At 35.2% G+C, this 22,421-nt stretch overlaps 1 protein-coding gene across 3 annotated transcripts in view; it reads left to right on the forward strand.

Annotated features, from left to right (window-relative positions):
• LOC149543796 (pectin acetylesterase 8-like) overlaps positions 1 to 12,198 on the forward strand; it is a 245,235-nt gene extending 233,037 nt beyond the window's left edge. For all 3 annotated transcript variants that reach the window (XM_089798478.1, XM_089798480.1, XM_089798479.1), the window contains one exon: positions 11,635 to 12,198. In XM_089798478.1, the coding sequence (XP_089654604.1) occupies positions 11,635 to 11,745 (111 nt within the window). In that variant the 3' untranslated portion in view covers positions 11,746 to 12,198. The remainder of the gene's footprint in view (positions 1 to 11,634) is intronic.
• Positions 12,199 to 22,421: the final 10,223 nt, after the last annotated feature.

Raw genomic sequence — 22,421 nt, forward strand, 5'->3', positions numbered from 1 at the left:
CTATTGTCTGCTGCTCCAAACTACTTGGGAAGCTCATGCATGACTCTCAAAGTCCCTAGGTTGTTTCCCTCTACACTCTGCTGGCCTATGGGAACCAGATAATAGACCAACCCTGCTAGAAATATTGTCACTAAGGAAGGGCAGAAATTGGGGACATGACAGACAGCCTCATGTCCAACACCTACTCTGAGTGCCTCAAAGCGTATCACCCCTCTCGAAAGGCTTGCTTTGTTGTTCCCTCCACCTCTGGTACATAGACACTCCATGCCTGTAGCAGCTCTAGGTTTCATCAACTGGTCATGCTTCTCACGATTGATAACTGAAGCGACTAGGGGTCTAGGGGGCAACGCCAAGACCAAATTAGCACTCTCAAGCCCACACAAAACTCCATGGAACACACCATTATTGTGATTTTCTTCCAATCCCACACTGTTTCTGGCAACCGCTTATGTTTTACTACCTGTTTATGCCTTTTCCTTCTGTTGGGCATCATGTGTTATTCATTCTGAACATTTTTTATTTGTCGTTTTTTATTTATTTATTTGGAACACTTAGTCTCCCCTTCTATCAGTCACCTCTACCCCTGTTATAATATTGGTCGTTCTGTCTTTTGCAACCCCCTAACTGATCACATGGCAATGCCTCCTTCATTCTCCCACTAATCCTGCAAGGGTCGTACAGCCAGTTCTTCTTTCAACTCTTAGGCATACAATCCAAACTTCTCTTTCTTGGTCGTACGGCTTTTGCACTTTTCACTTTCATGTATGGTGCTTGATGTTTTCTTTCCTTGAGCCGTAAGGTCATATGGAATATCTTCATATGGCTGCTTCCATGTCTTTTTGTTGTTTTAATTGCTCTTTCGTACGACGTATGGTACTTTCTTCCTCCCAATAATGCTCTTATATGTTTGTATGGTCCTATGTTTATCTTGTGCTGTATTGAAGGCCGTACAGTGCTCTCCTTCACAGACAATGCATGTGTGTCCGTACGGTAGCCTCTTCTAGTCCTCCATACGGTTACCTTGTTTGATCGTACGATGTTGTCTGGCAATGTGTACCCCCCTCTATGGTTGTACGGTTTTGTTCATGTACTGTACGGTGATGTTGTACTCTTGTTTGTACGGTACCCTAGTTGGTTCATATGGTCCTTTCTTGAATCCGTACGGTTGCTTTGTCTAGGCCGTATAGTACTTCCTTGCATGCTTCCAAAAGGTCATACGGTGATAGCTCCTTGTCTGTACAGAGCCTCTAGTCTATACGGTATTTTTCCCTTGCCTTGTGCTTGCCGTATGGTGCACCTCCAGGTCTCTTCCTACAAATTTCCAGTCGCACGATGTATTCTTCTCTTCTCCGCATGGGTCAAAGCTCTCTCCTCCCACTAGTATGTTTTTTGGTTCAATATCATCTCCGAGGTTCATGGTTTGTACTATGGCCTCTTCATATTTTATCGACTTATCTTCATTGAACGTATGGGCTGGTGTTTCATCCACCTGCACTTCTCCTTCCTTTAGTTCACTATATTCCTCCGGAAACTCGTTTCTTTCGTTTTCTTCTTCGATGCTCAACATGTTGCAACTCGGGAAGAGTTCGTAATCCTCCATTTGCCAGTGAAATAGTCCATTCACCAAATCTAGATCGTCCTCATTCAACCCTTCTTCCAATCTCAATACTCCCTCTTCATCAGGTTTCATTCTCTTCTTCCCCTCGTCATCCCCTCCACCTTCGCCTTCGGAATCTGACGAAGCTGCCTCCTTACCTACCATTTGTGTGTGCAGGTGAATTATGAATCTTCTACCTCCACGCTCCATTGATAGGGTATTCTTCTTTTAGTCATGCTTAACCCTTGCTTGTACAAGCCATCCTTGGCCCAAAATGGCATCATATCCTCTCCTCTTCAACGGGATGACGATGAAGTCGAGTATGAACGGCTGTATTCCAATAGTCACTGGTTGTGCCATCAGGATCCCGAGATAATGCCATGTTGGTCCGCCGTTAGTAATTAGAACATAGGTGGCCACAACATCGGCTGTCCCAACTTCTTCCAAGTATCTTCTGGTAGGACGTTTACCTCGAAACCTCTGTCAACAATTGTGTTTGAGAGGATTATTCCTAATATACCCATCTCTACGATCGTTGGATGTCATCCAAATGTGAGCGCTAGCAACATTGGGTCCATTGCACTTGCTCCGCTTTCCTTTTCCCTTCCATGTTCTCCTAGTAGTTTAGTAGTCGGGGCTATGTTCGTGAGTGTTGTCTGTAGTTGAGGCATTGTGAGGATCAGATCATTTAACTTGACTAGTATTTTAGTTTGTAGTATCTACCTTATGATGTTTTGTTCTACTCAATTCCTCGTTGAGGTATTGGTAGCGTCCTTCAATTGTGATTTCTTTACCTGCGTTGCTTTCTCAATTTCCGCCCACACTTCTTCCAATCTCCTCTTTTCTTCCATCGGGTCGGGGTACAATTTTGCTTGTTTAGAGATATTGCCAAGACGATGTTTTCATCCGTGCCGATGTTGATCAAATTGACTCCTGATTTCAGCCACCTGGCATCTTCATGATCTCCAGGACCGCACCATCTGCATAACAACTTTGGTGTGTTTGCTGATGTACAGTTCCATGCAAAGTGGCCTCACAAATTGCATGCTTGGTATTGAACCATCGGGTGGCTGTTTGCATCGTACTAAATCGGCTGCGGCTCTGATTATTATTGTTGGTATTGTTGTTTTGCCCTCTTCTATTATTTTTGTACCCGCCCGAAGTGGCACCATCATTGCTTGTGTTTCCGCTCCCTCCCGAGACAAAAGCCTCTTGTGTCAGGAGCACTTGTTGATGCCCTCTTGTTTTTATATTGAAGGGGCATTCTTTTGTGGAATGTTACTTAATTTGACAGGTATCACAAAATTGGTTTTTCAGACAGGACCCCTTTATGTGACCTTCTATTTTGCATTCTGTGCACCATAGCTCGTTTCCCTTCGTCTCTTTCTGCATATTCTTAAATTCCTTCATCATTCTGATCATATCTTTCTGGAGAGCTCAGACCTTCTTATTGTCCTTTTCCTCACCACTGCCATCTTCTTCCAAAGACGAGTCATGTGAGTCAGATGAGCTATTTTTCTTCTTCTTTTTCGTTTTCTATTCACTCTCTAAGTCCATCACTCGATTGTATGCTTTAGTGTATGATGATGGCAGCACAATCTTCATTTTCTTCATTAATTTCGGGCGTTGTCCTTCAATGAACCATCTCTTTTTTAGCCCATTTGTCGGCTTACTTTCCATTTTATTTATTAATTCTTTTAGTTTTTTGGCATATACACGAACTGTTTCCTTTTTCCCTTGCTTTTTGGTGTAGATTTGTACTACGATCTCATTGTTGTCTTGCAGCAATTGAAACTCGGTGATAAACTCTTTCTTGACTACTGCCCAAGAAGTTAATTTTTGGGGATTGGCGTTGGCAAACTAATCAATTGCTACACCTCTTAGGGTTGCTGAAAATTGTCAAACCTATTCATCTGTGTCGGTTATGCCATTCGCCGTCCAAATTGTTTCACATCTTATAGTGTCTGATTGGATCGGTCGTTTCATCACCATCAAACTTTGGCAATTTTTCCTTTGGTCCAACCATTACTATTTGAGTTGGAGGTAATTGTCGTGTGCCCGCGTTGTTCTGCACACCCATGCTGTTTAGAACACTCATGCTGTTCTGTATACCCGCACTGTTTCAGACAGTCGTCTTATTTTCCACAGCCATGTTATTTGGTGAAGAAGGGTCTTTGTTAAGCGAAGTTGTCCGTTTCGGAAGTGTATCATGGACGAAGAGTTCACTCCATGTTCGTGCTCCCTCGGCATTCTGAGCCGTGTGAGTTAATTCCTTTCCATCTGGATTCTCTTCCTTCGGCGTATACCGGTTAAGAAATTCCTCTCTTGTTGCTTCCACCAAATCCAACCACTACCGAGTCTCTTCCAACAATTCCTCTGTACTTCGGTGTCAGTCGGCAATCTGCTGAAACATCTGTCTGCACTCGGCCTATTGTGTCAAAATTAAATTCCTTTGTGCGGTGCATATTTCATCTTTTTACTTTAGCTTATTCCTATTTTTGTTTAGCTGATTCGGCATTAGTCTTCATTCTAGGTCCATTGGGCAACGACACCAAATGTTTACTGTATGGGGTAAATAGTTTAATGCATATAGACAATAGACAAGAACATGTAACACAGCAATACTCCTTTTATTATTCACATATATGCCAAAGAGATTACATAGTGCTTCCAATGATGATTACAACAATGATCCAAAGTCCATTCCGAACGGTGTACATATACCATTCCGTAGGGGTGACTCAACCGTCACACATCCTTTCGGATGCTAATCTACGCGTCGGCTATTTTATAACTTTACTGACAACATGCTAATCTACCCGTCGGCTATTTTACAACTTTATCGACAACATTTATAGTTTGGTATTTGCCTCACATGTTTAGGATTTGCACCAAGTACAGAGTTGGCCTAAGCCTAAGTTGGATTGTTTGCAGGATGATTGGGTAGGCATGAAGAAGGAGAGTGTGTTGAGATCTCCTATGAATTCTCCAATTAGTGATGTTCTAACTTTTACATCATCAATACAAATATTCGGTGCCATGTTACAGGTTATGTTATGGGTCCTGATGATGGCATTGGCATTCAGTTGGTTCAGTGAGGACGGGGACATCACTTGCTTCTTGTGGGATCTCGGTGGAGGTTTTCATTTCATACTAAATTGCTTGAGGACAAGCAATTTCGGGGAGGGAGGATTGTAATGTCCCTATTTTTGGCCAGTCTGTGCAGTTGATAGAGTTAGCTCATCATAGCGACCCTTGGGAGATGACAAGGTGTTTTGGGGGTCTCAGTTGATTACCTACTATTTTTAATAAGTCTATTATGGGCAGATGTTATTTTTGACAGCACAATGGATAGCTTGGCAGTTGGTGTCTCCTGTAGTTAATCAGGTTAATAATTGCATGAGCTCTTATTTATTTATTATTCATTGAGTTGCATTATTATAATAATGTTTATATTATTATAATAATGACTTTAAGAGTTATTTCTAAAAAGCAAGTTGGAAAGTTTCTAGTGTTGAGTTCTTTTGGGAAACTTCCACGATTTTTGAAGTGGAGTTTTATGGAAACTTCTGCTAATGAAAGCTTATAAATGAGAGCTCATCTCGTTGGGAAAGACACGCTTGATTATATATTTGATTTTATGCTTTCATGATTTTTTCCTAGGTTCTAAACTGTATGTCCTTGCTAATGTATAAGGGTTGGAAATTCTGAGAATTGCATTTGCAATTTAGCTACTGATGTATAGCTAAGATTGCCTAACTTCTCTATTGTTCATCATTGTATCTGAGAAGTGTTCTCATTCCACTGCTGAAGTACAGTGTATTTGATTTTCGTTTGCACAATCTCCTACTGTTTATTCTATGTCTTGGAGATTGGTTTGAGATTACTGCTTGGATAGTGAGGAGGATCAAATTTTTTAATCCATTCTAGAGACAACATTCTGGAAATTCGATTTATGGTTACTAAGGCTGCCCATTAACATTCAATGATAGCCTCTCATATAGTAATATTGGCCTGGGCGAGCTTGGAGTCGAAATTCAGCTACCAAAGAGTTGGACAACATTGGTTTCAAGACTTGCAATATATTGCCAATCGTGTGGGAACCCGACCATCAGCCACATGTGCAAATTGAGGACCTGCGGCTGATGTGTATGGGCTTGCAAAAGCCATCGTGTGTATACAATCTAATTAGACGGGTCGGTTTTGCATCTAATCACCTGCGTTTATCTTGGAGGGCCGATTTGCACATTCAGCTCTATAGCAGGTTCTTTTTCTAAATCACTTTAGCATAATTGAAGATATCAGATTCAGCGTTTTGGCCCAGGATATGATCAAACTAATAAATATTGCAATTCAGGTTCATTAGAATTTGTTCTTTCAAGCAATAAATAAAGTTATTTGATGTTTCAATTACCTGTGGTGTGAAATTTGGACTGAAGTAATTATTTTCTTTTAAGTAATTTCTTTATTCAAAGTCGCAAAAATCATCAAAAGGATTTTAATATAAACATTATAAATCAAGAAATCAGTCTTCACTTCAGTATTACAGCCAAAGACTAGTTCAAGTTATTACAGACCATCACTCGGTATAAGTGAAATGTCATGACTTGTGTTTATCTAGTTGTACATGAATTTAGTTCTGAGAATGTTGTGATTATAATCTCTAAAAGGCACTTTTAACTCATCCCAAATGCTCACTTGGAATTGAATCTTGTTATGAAAGTTTGATGCAACACATTAAAATCTTGAATTATGTTTTTTGTAGTTTAGCTTATTGAATTGAGTAATCAACAAAGAAGAATCATAAAACATCTCATGTATCATACTGCATATATATATATATACTCACGAACCCAAATGGAAGAAAAAATTTGCCCAAACCCACAAACCCAAACTCAAACCCGAATCCATTCCCAAACCCAAACCGGAAACTTAGAAAATAACCAATTTTCTTTATTTGATTTAGTTTTATCTATTCAAGGTCTACAAGGGTGTGGAGTGAATACTCTTTTCTTCAGTGAGCATGCAATTGATAGTAGAGGAAAACAAGATCTTTGAGTAAAAAACTAGCTAAATACTACAAGAAAAAATTAGAACCTTGACTCTTATATTTTTTTACTTAATTCTTATATTTCTAAATGATTTTTTGAAGATTTTTGGTTGGAGAATTGTGGTATCAGCATGCCTAATCTCCAAAAGATAGCCATTTGTAGTTTGTCCTAGCCATGTAGTGCTTTTGGTTGTAAACGAAATTGGAGCCTATTTGAAATCATTAACCAAAGAAAAATAGGTTGACTCGACAAGACCTCAATGATCTTGTCTTTGTTTAGGTACAACCTTTGCCTTCGAAGTAGAAATGTGGGGGGCATTTCACATGAGTCCATTGACTTGGACGAAATTGATCCATAGGGTGAATGGACTAACAATAAAGAAGATGGTGATGATGTCCTTACTAAAGAAGATCTTAAATAACTGGAGAGAGGAGCAACAAAAAGAAGCAAAGCACCAAAATTGGATGTAGTGGAGGAGAACGAAGATAGTTTTGGAGAAATAACTCAACGTTATTTTGATACCATAGCACCTTCTAGTTCGAAGCCGAAAAATTGAGTTACATTGGGAGGACGATGTAGATTGTATTTGGTTGTTCTTCTCATTTTGAACTATAATTTTATGCAAACATTTATAAAGTTATGTTATACATTTGAAAGTTTGAAACTATGAGTACAAAATATGAAATTTCAAATATTGTGTTTGAAGATCATATGATGTGTAATGTTTGAATAATGACAATTGATAATCAAATCAATGATCGTATGTTCTCTAAATGCATTAATTTCTTTTTTGTTGGAATCCTGCAAATTTTTTCTTTGACAACTCATCCCAAGATTTTTACCGAGTCCCAAGTCTCAAGTCCAAGATCTATTTGGTACGTGAAAGTCTGCATTGAGTCTAATTCCTAAACTCTGTACATAACTATATAACATATTATTAAACTTAAAAACTCAACTATATCAAATTTCAAGATAACGAAATCCATTGACACATATAAAAATAGTAATACAGACAACTATCTTAGTTGTTGCATATGCTAACATACCAAAAATGTTATGAGAAGAATACCTCAAATCACTCCAGAAAAGGGCATTGTGCAAGTCTCGACTATTTGAGCTCAAAGAAATACTTGACAATGTTGGATTAATTGTCATCATGAGTCCCCTAAGCTCAACTTAGTAGCCTATAGAAATCCACTAAATAGGTAAATAATCCACAAGTTGGAGCACTTAGGAAGGGGACATTACATCCTTTCAGTTCAATACTCATTCATAGCTCTACAATCACCATCAGTAGAGAATGATGCAACAATACAATGAAAGTTAGGTGCCATCCAATCATGCTTTCATCTTTGCTAATTGAACCTTATCAAGAGTGAAATGTGAGTTTGGCCATCCTCCTTTGGTTTATTTAGATCAGCTCCCTCTATCGATTCTACACAAACTTCTTATTTATCATCAAGTGTGGTTTTTTTGGTTTTTAGCACTATTGTGCATTTCTTTTCTCTTTATGTTTTCTTTTCCTATGAACATAGCATTTCAATTATATACCATCTTTTCACGCCATCACCATAGTTTATGCAAACATATTTTTCAGCTTTGAATCACAAATTAGACCACTTCTCCTTTAGATTTTTCACATAGTTAGCACAATCATTGTGAGATGTTGAAGAGAGGGATTCTTGTCCATCAAAACTTATAATATTCTCTCTAATCCAATGCTACTAAGCATATTGCTAGCCATTTCCGTCAAACGTCATGTCCATTATTTTGCAGCCCCATTCCAACAATGAGTTTAAGGAATTTTTTTTTCTTTGGCAATTTCGTTGTCCTTACAATACTTCTTAAACTCTCTAGAGAAAAATTCCTTTCCACAGTCCATTCTCAACACCTTGGTCATCTTCTATTGATTTTTTACAAGCATTTTAAACTACTTAAATTTCTCAAAGACCTTGGATTTTTGTGTAAGAAAAAAGAACCATAATTTTTCTAAAATAAATCATCAACCAACAAAGTGTGGCACAAGTATTTCCTCAATAAAGTACATATAGGTCCAATATCACCATTGTGGACCAAATGCAAAAATTTCATTGATTGAGTAAAGCCAAAGAAAGATTTTATTTGATTTTTCTTTCAATAAATACAATGTTTAAAGTCAAAATTCAGAAAACAATCAAAAAGTCCCCTAGACTTGGAGCCACTACGATTTTTTTCATTAATGTGGCCCAACCTTTTATGCCACAAATTTACAACCGTCATGGTTGTAATATCTTGGGGGAAAATTCATGAAAATCTTATTTTGTTGTGGTCCTATAATTTGAGGTATCACATGGGCAATATCTTGAAGTTTCTTTGCTAGCACTTTGAATTTTTGCCAGAAAGATACCTTGACATTTCCTCTACATAGCAGCTTCAATGTCACATGGGTGATAACTTGGATCCCTCTAGACCATGAGATGTTGCTTGTGTGAAACCTTGGGGTCTTCTAGGTCCAATAGAAGAGTTAGGGTATTCTTGGGTAACACCTTGTCCACTCATTTTGATACTTCTAAAATCTATTACTTAGTACAAAATTGAAATGCGATGGTTACAAGTTTTTAAATATTGAGTTTTGAAGAGGAATCTAAATATGTAGTTCTTTTTGCTTCCCAAGGTATTTCCATGTTAATTCCTTCATTTTGTTGGAAGTATCTGAAAACTTGGTTCCAAAATCACCATCTCCCGTCCTCAGAGAGTACAACTTCCTCTAAAGAAAAGTTTGTTAACCAAAGATCCTAATGATGGATCATGGAGTGTGATCAAAAATGCTGATGCAAACAAAAGTCTACACAGTGTTACCCAGAAACTAAGCGGCAATCTCAATAGACAGTGTTATCCGGAAATAGAAGTTTAAATAGATTTTTTTAAGATTACACTCCTTGATCCATTACAAGAATCTCATCCTACTGTTAGAATATGGAATGTGATCCAAAGCATTGATGCAAACAAAAATCTACAGTGTTATGGGGAAATTAAGCAGCAATGTTTGACTAGAGACTTGTTTGATACAAAGTCCCCAACTTTATTTGAAGTTTATTTGTGGTATCTTCACTTGAAACATGTTAGCAAAACAAGATCTTAAAGACAAAGCCAAACCTTGATGCTTGCCTTCCTAGCAACTCTTGGCTCATCTTCATTTTATGTGCAAGGGGGTTTCTTTCCGGAAAAATCTCAAGGGCCTCTGTTATACGACTGATGTTCCAGTTGAGCTTTTAGAGCTCCAAAACTTTTTTTCTTTAAATTTTTTAATCTCCATCCTTACAGATGTACTTGCCATTAAATCTGTAACCAGAGAAATTTCCATTCAACTCCTCCTGAATTTTTGTTTGTCAAAGAGAGTGTACCCTCTTCAATATGTTGAGCTTAACCAAACAATAATACCAATGTTACAATTTTCCAAGCATTTAATACTCACAACTAGAATACTAAATGCTAAACCCCAAGTTAGAATAGATTTTCACATCCAATAGGATTTTATGACATATAAATTTTTGCAATGACAACTTTCAAGATGAAAATTAACAATGAATACAAATAAAATGGATATATTTAACAAAACTCTTAGTTTAGCTTAAGAAAAGCTTTTGGGGGAAAAGCTCTGCCAGAATTTTGTGCCAGTCATTATTTTAACTCAACAAAGAAATAAGAAATAATGAGATTTTCTACAACTTAGACTCAAAGCTCTACACTTAGGTTGTGAAGGAGTTCTCAAAGCATAATGGCATCATCTTCCTATACAAATCCTCACTCATAATTGAAGCCAACACTTAATTAAATGGACAAGAAACAATAATTTCATGTGCCCAAGTGTTTTAAGATGTATTCTCAAGTTGAGACTCTTCCAAAAACCTGACAACTCTCATTCAACACCCTTTGTCATAGATTATCCTACATCCCATTTGTATCTCCTACCATCATGTGTTTACAATGTCATACCAAACTATCTAAGCGTCAAGTTGTATCATACAAGGATTCTCATAGATTTCTCCAAGTGTAGCACCCTTTTCACAAGAGTCATAAATTACAACTTGTTGAAATATTATAATATTTACAAGGATTACATGTTGTACAACACACCTAACATAATATTTTAACATAAAAGAGGCTTACATGAATCATTTTCTCGTGGGTGGAAATCTTGTAGCACAAAATCAATGTTTTGTAAAATTACATGGTTATCAACATCTGCTTTTCTAGAAATACTCGCTTGATATCTTGTAGTTCAAATTATTATCCAATAGCGTTGCCCATTATGGCCAAAGACTTGTTTTTTTGTTTCTATGATCATTTTCACCTGTAGATACATTCCAAACTTCTATTGATAAGATCAAACGCTGTGAAAGCCAAATCAGGATTTGTTGTTGACCCATTTTTCTATAAATGCTTTCATTTTGTGGATAAATACCTAGGTTGTAATAGTTATTTATATGTAGGCAACTATTTTTCAAGACTTAATGCTGTCAGCAACGTATAAAGTTAACTATTCAACACCTCTACTTGTTGTGAATAGTAAGTTAATAGAAAACGGCCAAAGCTAAATGCGTTTTATTGTCTTATAAAACCTAGTTTGCATGTGCCATCAGTTGTTGGTTTAGGTTTTCTCTTCTGTACAGAGTTATATACCAAATTATAATTTTGGAAAATTAAGGTAGGGATTTAGCATTTTGGAGTACAAATAGATATAGCATAGGATATCTGGGTTGCATCAAATATTTCTTTCATTGTGGACATCTTGATCGCAGTTTATACAATATATTATTGACTCGCATCCAACTATATTTTTCTGTGAATGATCTTTACCTTCATGATTATTTTATTTCTTTTGCAATGTCAGGATTAAGAAAATTAGTTTTATTGAAAGCTATATATGGACATAGATATTGATTGTGGATCAAGCTAAGGTAATCTTCATACTCATACTAACTTTACATCTTCAATGCATGACAGACTATTGCAGAAGCTGTAGGAGATTGGTATTTTGACCGAAGTCCAAGACAGTATATAGATTGCCCGTACCCATGTGATTCAACTTGTTATAATGTTATTCACAAGAGATAGAATGATCTGCATTCTTTTGGGGAACAAATATGTCAAACTAGTGATTACATCTCGGAATCTAAAATATCCACTGGACCAGAATTAAAGTGTATCTCAACAAACAAGTCCATTAAGTTTCAAAAATGGGCAAATCTTTTAGAGGAAATGGTTAATGTTCAACCTATTATTGATCAATCTTGTGGTCCATGTCCCCATTTGGGGTCAAACACTTGTATATGCAGTGTACAGTACCCAACATTTGGAAGTCTAAAATATTATAATTAAAATCAATTCATTCAGCAGTTATTGATAATTTATCAACACCATTTCTGCACAGGATAACAAAGATCGACAATGAAAGACTAGTGAGGGCCTGGCTGCTAGTATCTAGTATCTAGTATCTCGTACAATAACTTTGTGAAGCAGAAGTTTTGAAGAATCTTTTAATCAGCACCATTGGTGACTTCTTCATAAGTTTCAGGGTACAGTGCTTAATGTTTTTTATGTTTAGTAGATGAGATAAAACTTTGCGTGCGTGAGAAACATCACCATTTTGTTTATAGAAATCCAATAAGAAGTGTTAAAAATGTCGTGGAAATTCTACTATCATACAAGTGTCTGTGCATTTAAGTACGAATATCTCTTGTGCATGATTGTATTGGCAGGTATTTTCGTAGGTACATGGATTTCATTCATCCAAACATTTATAGTTGCATATATTTCTGTTGCAGGAGCATAAGGACATATATAAATCTAATCATCTACTAGCGTTGAACAATTGAAATTAGTTGTGTGATGTAGATATATAGCAATATATTGTTATAGCACATATCAACTTCAAATACTAAATTTGAGTAGCAGGCCATTGAATCAAGAACATAGTTATTATTTATAGATTTGTTTTGGAATATTACTATGTAAGCTGCTGTAATCGTCTCCAAATAAGCAAGACGAGGCATGATCTCTAGAGAGCGAGAAAAATCACACATCTCTCTTATAATTGATATTCATGTTCAGAGAGGGAGAGAAGAAGAGGAAGAATTTATCTACTATTTTTTAAGAGGCTTTAATGCACAATTTTTGCTAGAAGATATTAATAAATTTCAATACTAATTCTAAACCGTCACTGTTGAAGTTGTTAAAACTTAATATTGTTAGTGTTTTAATTTGTGTTTTTCAATGCAATATATAACAGAATAGATATGTCATAAAATTGTTTCTCCAATTAAAAGGAAAAAAATTCTGCAAAATAAAAATGCTGTATTTTCAGTGCAAGTACGTATTATTTAGTACGAACTTGCACTGAAAATACAGCTGTGTTTTTTCAGTTTTTCCCAGAATAGACAGCTAAAATGCATTCCCAGCATTGGACAAAGAATCTTTCTTTCTTTTTTGACTTGAAGGAAATTTTTAAGACTTATTTGTGTTGCTCAACTTAAATTGTGAGACTAAACACTTTGTATCGATTCAAGTTTATTTTGACAATTTTATGGATGTATTAGTATTCTCAAAAGAAACTTTTCATGGGCAATAAAAAGTTTGAGGTCCTCAATAATGATCAATTTGTGTTCTTACGCTTTGTTAATATTGGAGACAAAAGCATTTATTTGAAATGCATGCAAATTTAATTTTTGTAATGTTAAAGGTTATTGGTGATCATATAAGGTTGGATAAGTTGATTTGGCAATAGAAACTTAAAGGTCCTCAGTAATGATCAATTTGTGTTATTCCTAATAATGCCTTAGACTTTGTTAATGTTAGAGACTAAAGCATCTTTTTAAAATACATGCTAATGTGACTTTTTGTAATACATGCTAATGTGATTTTTGTAATGTTAAAGGTTATTGTTGGTCGTACAAGGTTGGATAAGTTGATTTTCAAGGTGTCTGTCATTGTACTTGATAATTTTCTGATTTATTATTAAAAGATGAATAATTTTTATTATTTTTTTATATTTCTCAAGTATTTATGAATTAGAGACTTGCTAAGATACAAATTTTGAACATTGTATAAGATAAGACCATTTTAAACCCCTTGAAAACAGTGATAAAAAAGAGTGAGTGAAAAATGAAGTTGATCATCACAATCGAAACTCTCTATTCTTGGATCAAAGATGTAGATTGCCCCAATCCCAATAACTCACACTTGTAAGAGTGTACTTCACAAATGTAGAAGCATCCTTGAGACATTTTCTAGAGGAGTGCAAAAAAATATTTCCTTCTAGTATGGATGAATGTTGAGCATTTGTACCTATTGGGAATTGTGACATCCATAGGGATGTTAGCCTTTATGAGTAATAATCATTTTTTTTAACTTATTAAAGTAATTATGTATGAATACATGTATGGATGCATAAAAACAAGTGTGTATATTTGTGTGCATGTATACATACATGTACATGTAGATACATATATCTATGTCTGCACATCTACAGATAGATATGTAAGCGCATTGTTTTGGGTGAACTTGCATCTCACTTGAACACTTTTCTGAATGAACGAGCAATGTTAGGAGAGAATCTTCAAACTCTATCTTTAGGGTTTTAGTGTTGCCTTAAAGAGTTGAGTCTCTTAGTGATGTTTTTTCTAATTAAGTTAAATGAGTATGATTAGCCATCTTGATTTAATAAAAATTATACTTCTTAGTTTGTTTTAGTGAGACTATTATTTAATGTTTGTGATTAATATGGTATAATTATATTTAACTGTTAATATGTTTGTGTCTTTTCAATTAAATTCATTAAAGATGTTAACTAATTATATAGCTCAAAATATAAGTCCATAAAAGTGGTGAGACAAATCCTTTAATAAAGTTTCCCATGTTAGGCGCAATGGTAATCAGGAGGCAGATGCTTTAGATCCAAATTGGCAGTTGATTTAGAGGTAAATAAAGTTGTCGTACCAAATGGAACTGTACTGAATTTAGATGATATGTCAATAATGAGGAACAATTCAATCTCAGAACAAGGGATGGCAGAATGACAGCGTGCAGCATGCATGGTGAAGTGTAAAAGAGTTATGACTCCCTCTTGCAAGATTTCCTTCTTAATGTTTAATATTTTTTCGTTGGCAATACATTCACATGTTTTCTTGCATTTGTTTAGCACGAACATGACTCAAAAGATGCAAGGAAATTCCTCGCTTTGGGTTGGGAAAGCGATGGTGGCCTTTGGGAGAGTATTTGATGAACACCTTCGTAATAGTTTCACTTCTACAGACGAAGATTTCCTCATTTAGATAAAGATGATTTTGGGCATGAATTTCGTGCAAGTATAATACCACCACCACCATCGAACAGATGTTGATTATTCATCCTTGTTCATGGCCTCGTTCTTAGAGTTGAGTTCGAAGGAAAACACCACTCAACTTATGCTCAATCTGTGAAGGAAGAATAGAGAGGGAGGGTTGGAGTCCATTTTCGTTAAAAAGAGAGAAACCAAAGAGACCAAGCAGTAGAAGGAAGGCAAGTATGACAATTTGCACTATTTGCTTCTATGGGTGTCAATGATAGTCTTGAATAAGAGTTTTTGGTTGCCCGTGTACCTTTTCTAGTATGGTTGAGGTCCGAGCTAAATGCTTCTTTTGTTGGCTTTTGTTCATTTCCCTCTATTATTTTAGATTTATGTGTGATAATTGTAGTGCAATTTTTTTCATTTGCACTTTGGGTGATCAATTGGAAGGGTTTTGTCTTTGATGCTATTATGGTATGGATCTTCTGGTTTAGCACGGTGGGGTTCATAGTGGGTTTGTTTTGGATGACTCTTGATATTACTGGTTGGTGTGGAAGACGGACTCTTTTTTTAATTTTGTGAAGTATTGTACTCTTATTATTATTAATGTTTATATTCATATTTAGTAATAAAAATTTATATTAATAATTAAATTTAATCGGAAACTAACTTCAAAAGAAAATTAAAAATATTTTGGAAGATAATTTTTGTAAGTTTGTATTAGTTTAGAATTAAGAAACTTTTTTTGTTGAGTACATTTTATTGTAAATTATAGCAATAGTTTTAATTAAAAAATACATTGGGAAAGTTAGTTATTAAATTAGTTTTCTTTATTAGATCTTAATATCGCTTTACAAAGTTAGATAAATATTCTCATGTTTCTAAATTGTAGATTTAGCATGTTTAGGGTTTGATTTAGTTCTATGTGATTAGAATCTTACAAGGAATTTCAATTTTGTGGAGGTTCTTCCTTGATATATTGCAATGGGATGGCACCAAACCCTAATTAGGTTACCTTAATCTTCATAGGATGTGCTAAATAGGGTCTCCAATGCTCATAATGTTTATTTTTCCTTCCCTCACTCTGTAGGAAGTGTGCATGCCCCATTATGAAGAATGGTGAAATAAAAGCTTATTAGAAGCATTTATTCATTAAAAGAAACAATGTGTTGATTTCTTATGGACATGAAAAATGTAGGGTTGTGTTCTTACAACAATATGGTATTTCATCCTTAATTAAGAATTTCAATCACTTACTATTCTTTTTTATAATTTTAGTTTGGTAATGGACATATGCTTGCATATGTTTTTGATAGGTTTCTAAACCTATGAGATATTGTAATTGGATTGTTCGTAGAAGATCATGTGTAAGACGGGGGGATTCTTTTCTTGTTATAACATGGATAAAATTGTTATTGCAATATAAACATGTTTTCATATGAAGAGTGGTACTTTAGAGAATCTTCTTTTTACTTGAAATGGTTTTCACAATATAGATAGAGTTTTATATGTATGAATGCTACTTTTATTTATTTTGTCAATTCTTTTCTACATACTAATTTTATTTTTATGTAGTTTAAAAGCTCATTATGCTAGTACAATTTTGTTGGCTTTTAAAGCTTCTAACAACCTCATTGGAGGATTAATGGGAAAATGCTTCCAATTTTTGGTATCAAAGCTCTATTGCTCGTTTTGGGTTTTTTCTTATATGTATAAGCTTGGAGGCTTTTGTAGATGTGTGAAAGGAAATGGTTGTTTAATTTAATCCTATTCATAGTGGTTGGGGTTAATTTCATTTTATAAGAAATAGTATGGGGTGTGCACAAAGATGGGAGATCGAAAAGGGGGTATAAGATGTTACTTTTTTCTTGAAATTAGCATAATCATAAACTTCGATGAGAGATTGAAGATAGATAGAGAAAATTTCAAAATGTGACATTAACAAGAGTTGTAGTACTCTAAATCTAGTTTCTAGACTGCTACTATTTTTAAAATGGTCGAGATTAAAGTCTTAAAAAGGGGGGAGTACAAAATGTGGCCATATTTTTTATGAAGAAACATTGCATAGTGTTTGGATTGTTCTCCTTAAAATTTGATCTTTTTTAATTATATCGTTTAAATCGCTATAGTGAGAAGTTAGCTAACACCATGCAGTGTATCCCTGAATTTTCTACTAATTTGTTTATGAATATATGAATTATTATGAAATTTTTAAGTGCACACATCTTGAAAAAATGAAATTTGCGTGCTCCCCCTAGAAATCATTGAAAACTAATTGAAAAATCAAAAATTCTTTACTTTTGAAGTGTAGAATGGAGTATAGTTTTTAAAAAAGTAACTTGTTTTGCATTTTGATGAACAAGCTAAAATCTATGCCCAAAATACTATACATTATTTTTTGAAAAAAAATGGTCATAGTTACCAAACAAATTGAGATAAAAAAAATAACAAAATTAGAATTCAAAATAAATTATATGATTGGATAGCTAACAATAATATTTGCAACATCATGTTGTCATATTTTGTCGTTGTTGAACCACGTGCAAAACTAACATGGAGCACATTGGAAAAATGTGATTTTTTGTATGTTTGTTCAAAAACACATCTTGAGTCTATTTGGCTACTCCAAGCCTTTGGGTTGGATTCCCAAGGAAAATTCAAGCCTTACGCTTAGTGGATCCCAATGTAAATAAAAGGGCGTAAACCATATTTGGCATGTGTCCTATGTGAAAATTAAAAGAGGTAAAAAAAAATGTTCTAAATAGGGTGTACACCCTATTTGGCATGCACCAAATGTGGCAAAAAAAATCCATAATGCCCTAATAGAGCAATTTCAACACTAATAACACACATAAAATGTAAAATTTGAGTATAAGTTACATACTCTTCCTTTATTATACTCAAGTGACCATTTATGTATACACTTTTAGGAAGCTTGAAGAGTGGTTTCAAGTTCATAGGAGTTAAGGTAAATATTTTAGATTTTGAGGAAATTTTAAAAAATTTAGACTTAGCCAAAATTCAAGAATCGACAGTCTTTAGCATGAAACCCAGTGGACTATTAATTGTAACCTTAAGCCATTGGCTTGTGTACGATCATTTGAGGCATTGCTCATTGTTTTCTTTATGCTATGGTTAGTTTGGTAAGTAACATGTATGTAAATAACCATGTTAGGAGAGAGAGAGAGAGAGAGAGAGAGAGAGAGAGAGAGAGAGAGAGAGAGAGAGAGAGAGAGAGAGAGAGAGAGAGAGAGAGAGAGAGAGAGAGCATTAATCATTGCAAGACACATTTTAGAGTTCTAAGTGGTTCTAATATATCATAATGGGTCCTAAGTGGTCCTAGAACCCATTACGACCCTATATGACACATTAATACCTATTTAGATCCCTTAGGGGACATTAGGATATCTTAGGACCCCTTACACCACATTAATCATCATAGGATACAATAATGGCATAGATAATGTGTCCTAATGTTTCTTAAGGAATTTTAATGGATCCTAACTAGTCCTCGGAACCCTTAGGACCAATAAAGGCCCCTTAGGGCCTATTAAGACCCATAATGACACATAATGACCCATTAGGACCCCTTAGAACACATTAATAATTTTAGGATGCACTTTAGGGTTCTGATATGTCCTAACAGATCCTAAAGTACCCTAAGGGTTTATAGTGGGTTTAAAGGGATCATAGGACCACTTAGAATTCCTTACAACCCCTTGGGACACATTACGACACATTATGAAACAATAGATCCCATTAGTGTTTCCTACACCCCTTAATGTGGTATAAGGGGTATTAACTAGTTCTAATGTGTCCTAATGGGTCCTAATATGTCCCAATATTTCCAAAAGGTTGTAATGGGTTCCAAGGTGTCATAGGAACACTTAGGACTCGTTATGACCCCTTATGATACATCAAGAGGTCACTTAGAACCCATTAGGGTTTCCTTTGATGGTTAATGTATTTTAAGAAGTGCTAATGGATTATATAATGTGTCCTAATGGGTCCTTAGGAGTTCTAGGACCTGACACATTATAACCTCTTATGATACATTAGGACCACTCATAACCCTAAAGTGTGTCCTATGATAATTAACGTGTTCTAAATTGTCCTAATGATTTCTAATAGGTCATGATGTGTCATAAGGAGTCCTAATGAGTTGTAGGACCAATTAGGATGCATTAAAACCCCTTAGGACACATTAGGATTGATTAGGACACATTAGAACTCTAAAGTGTGTGCAATGATGACTAATGTATTATAAGCGGTGTTAATGGTTCGTAATGTGTCTTAGTGGGTTCTAAGAGTTTGCAATGTATCCTAGGGATTCCTAGAACCATTTAGGACCCATTACAACCCCTAACGACACATTAAGACCCATTAGTACACATTAGAACCCATTCATGTGCATCCTACATCACTTGATATATTGTAAGGGGTATTAATCAATTCTAATGTGTCCTAATGCATCCTAAGGAGTTGTAATGTGTCTTAAGGGGTTTTAGGACCACTTAGGACCCATAAAAATCCCTTAGGACACATTAGGACCTGTTAGGGCACATTAGAACCCTAAAGTGTGTCATGTGATGATTAATGTGTTATAAAAGGTTCTAATTTCTCATAATGGACATTAATAAGTCCCAAGGGGTTTTAGATTTTCCTAATGGTTCCTACAACTGATTGGACCCATTAGAACCCCCTATGACATATTAGGACCTATTAATGTGTTCAAAGGGGTATTAATGGGTTCTATGTTGGAAACTAAAATTAGAGCAATTGTTATGTTGTCATTGATGTCAAACCTATTTGTAAGTCAGAGTGTCCAACTTATTGGAGAGACATTTTAATAATAGTGTAAAGTGTTATATCATTTGATTGATGAAGATGATCTGAAAAGAAGAGATTATGGGATGACCTAGTGAAAGGTTGAGTTGAGATGTGATAACTATCATGAAAATACAATGGGTACTTGATAAGTTAGTCCTTCACGAGACAATGTGTTGTTCAATTAATACATGAATTAAAGAAGATAGTTGGATGAAGCTAAGATTTGAAACAAATCAAAACAATAAGCTTGACTAAGTATTAGTATCGTTCAGTCAATGAAGGAGTTGAAGCAAAAGATTAAGGAAGTGTAGAAGCTGAATAAAACAGTTCGAGCTAAGTGTTAGTTATTGTCGAGAAAAAGTATGAAGAAGTGGTAGTAGCAACCAAGCGAAGTAATGGTCGAGCAACCCTGTTATTGTCGAATGAGAACGTATAGTGTATTTCAAGCTACACAGTGATGATCAAGCTGAAGAATGCAGTGATTGTCAAGTGACAACAAAAGTTACAGCGTGAGAAATATTTGAATTTTAGGCTAACAAAGTTGGAATTCTGAGTTAGTCAAAATGCATGGGAGATAAAGATTGATGAGTTGGTGTATTTGATGCACGAGGAGAGTTTATTAAGCGATTAAAGGCAAGGATTTTCTCAGAAGTTTCTAGAAGAGGAAGGAGAACAAAAAGATGGAAGGATTTGATGACTCTGACCTAACCCTAAGATCAGCGATGATGTTTAAGTGGAAAAAGATCAAAATTATCTATTTAAGGAGGCATAAAAGATGTTTTCTAAGTTTGGTCTGCAGTTGATTGGTGATCTTACAGACAAGTTATGAAGAGCATAACAACAGAGGCGAAGCGTGAAGAGTATGGTGAAGAGTAATTTCTTGAGGAGATGCCAAGCAGATCAGTGATACAAATGTGAATGGAGGCCAGTCAATGAACCAACAAATGAGCATATGGAGATCTGAATTTGAAAAGTGGTCATTGTATCAATCAAAATCCTTTAATTGAGGTCAACCTAACAATAATTTTGTAAATTCTTTAATCAATGTGGCATTCTAATGGAATGATTTAAATTCCTCTAACAAGGCCACTCCTAATGGGTGATAAAATCCTTTAACAAGGCCACATTTAATAGTGTGTTGTATACCTTTAATAAGGTTGGCTCTTAACTCAATTCACTTTAGAAGTGTGAAAAAGTGGTAGTATGTTACTTGGTGATTTTTTCCAAATTGGGTTTCCATGATAAATCCTTGTGTCAAAGTGTTATTTTCATGTGGATGTTATTAAATTATGCATGCTATATTTTATAATAGTTTATTTACTCGCAATCAGCACATTTAGAGATGGATAAGTATATATATGAAATGTTAAATTGCTGATGATATGCTATATAGACCGAGTGGGTATCTAAGATTGATTAATCTATTTGAATTTATTAAAATTTGAATTGGTACATTTGGACATGAGGATAATTGATTCACCCCCCTCCCCAATTATTGTAAATTATTATAACAATTGGTATCAAAGCATAGGTGCGTATAAGAAAATTTTGAAGGGACTCAAGCCAAAGATCAAGATGTACATGAGAGATACCTAACTTGTACGAGGAGAACTTCTCGGCATGTTAAATGTTTATGAGCTTGCACTTCTTTGGTATTGGAGATTCCACATCTTACAACTTAGACAATGAATACATTGAGGTGCCTAGACCTATGATAGTTGAACAAATGAAAGAGAAGCATGAGCACAACCAAATGTGGGACAAGTTGGAAAAAATTCATGGAGGAGACAAGAATGTGTTGGAGCAAAAGCAGAAAGCTTGTGAGGAAAATTTGATGTCATGAGAATGAAAGAAGGCGAGATTCTTGCATGGTCTTGTGGCCAAATCAAAAAAGTGATAAATGTAGAATTTGATGATGAACAAATACATAGATCCCTAGATATCCTACATGCAAATAACCTATTACAAGGAAGAAAGAAAAGTAGTGAGAAAGAAGGGTTTGCTCGAAAAATAAGAAGATTGAATTTACTTGTGCAAAATGGAATGAATGAATTTATAACTGATCAAACCTTATGAAGGAGATCAAAACCCTAACAGGTAAATCACATTTAATAATTAGTAATTGATTATTAAATGGAAATGCAAGGTGCATAAAGTAATATCTTAAGAAGGGAGTAAAGGTAGTTTAATAAATGAAATGAAATTAACCTTTTACTCTAACACCCCCCCACCGCTTAAGATGAGAAATAATGCAGCTACAAACAATGCAAGGAAACTACAATGTTGAAAGAAGACTTGGGTCCTGACAACAAGGCTTGATGAGGTACCCAATCACAATCAAATCTCTATGAAACAAAGAAATAGAGAAAACCCAATGGGAAAAACTCTACTCCAAAAAGAGATAGAAAAGGATGCACAAATGAAATATCTCAAGAGAATCTCTCAAGACCATAAGTACAATGAAAGCCCCCATGATAGAAGCTTGAGACTCCATAGCCCCCCCAAAATGGCAAAACTCCTATGTCAATGAACATACTAATGTGGCTCCAATCTGAAGGAAACAAAGGCAGTGAACAAGGATGATAAAACCCATGTATGTAAGGTGCAACTGGAAGTCCTAGTTGATGCCCAAAGGAGA

Source organism: Cupressus sempervirens, chromosome 8 (genome assembly GCF_028749045.1).
Source record: "Cupressus sempervirens isolate cs-2001-9-10 chromosome 8, ASM2874904v1, whole genome shotgun sequence".
Classification (NCBI taxonomy): Eukaryota; Viridiplantae; Streptophyta; class Pinopsida; order Cupressales; family Cupressaceae; genus Cupressus; species Cupressus sempervirens.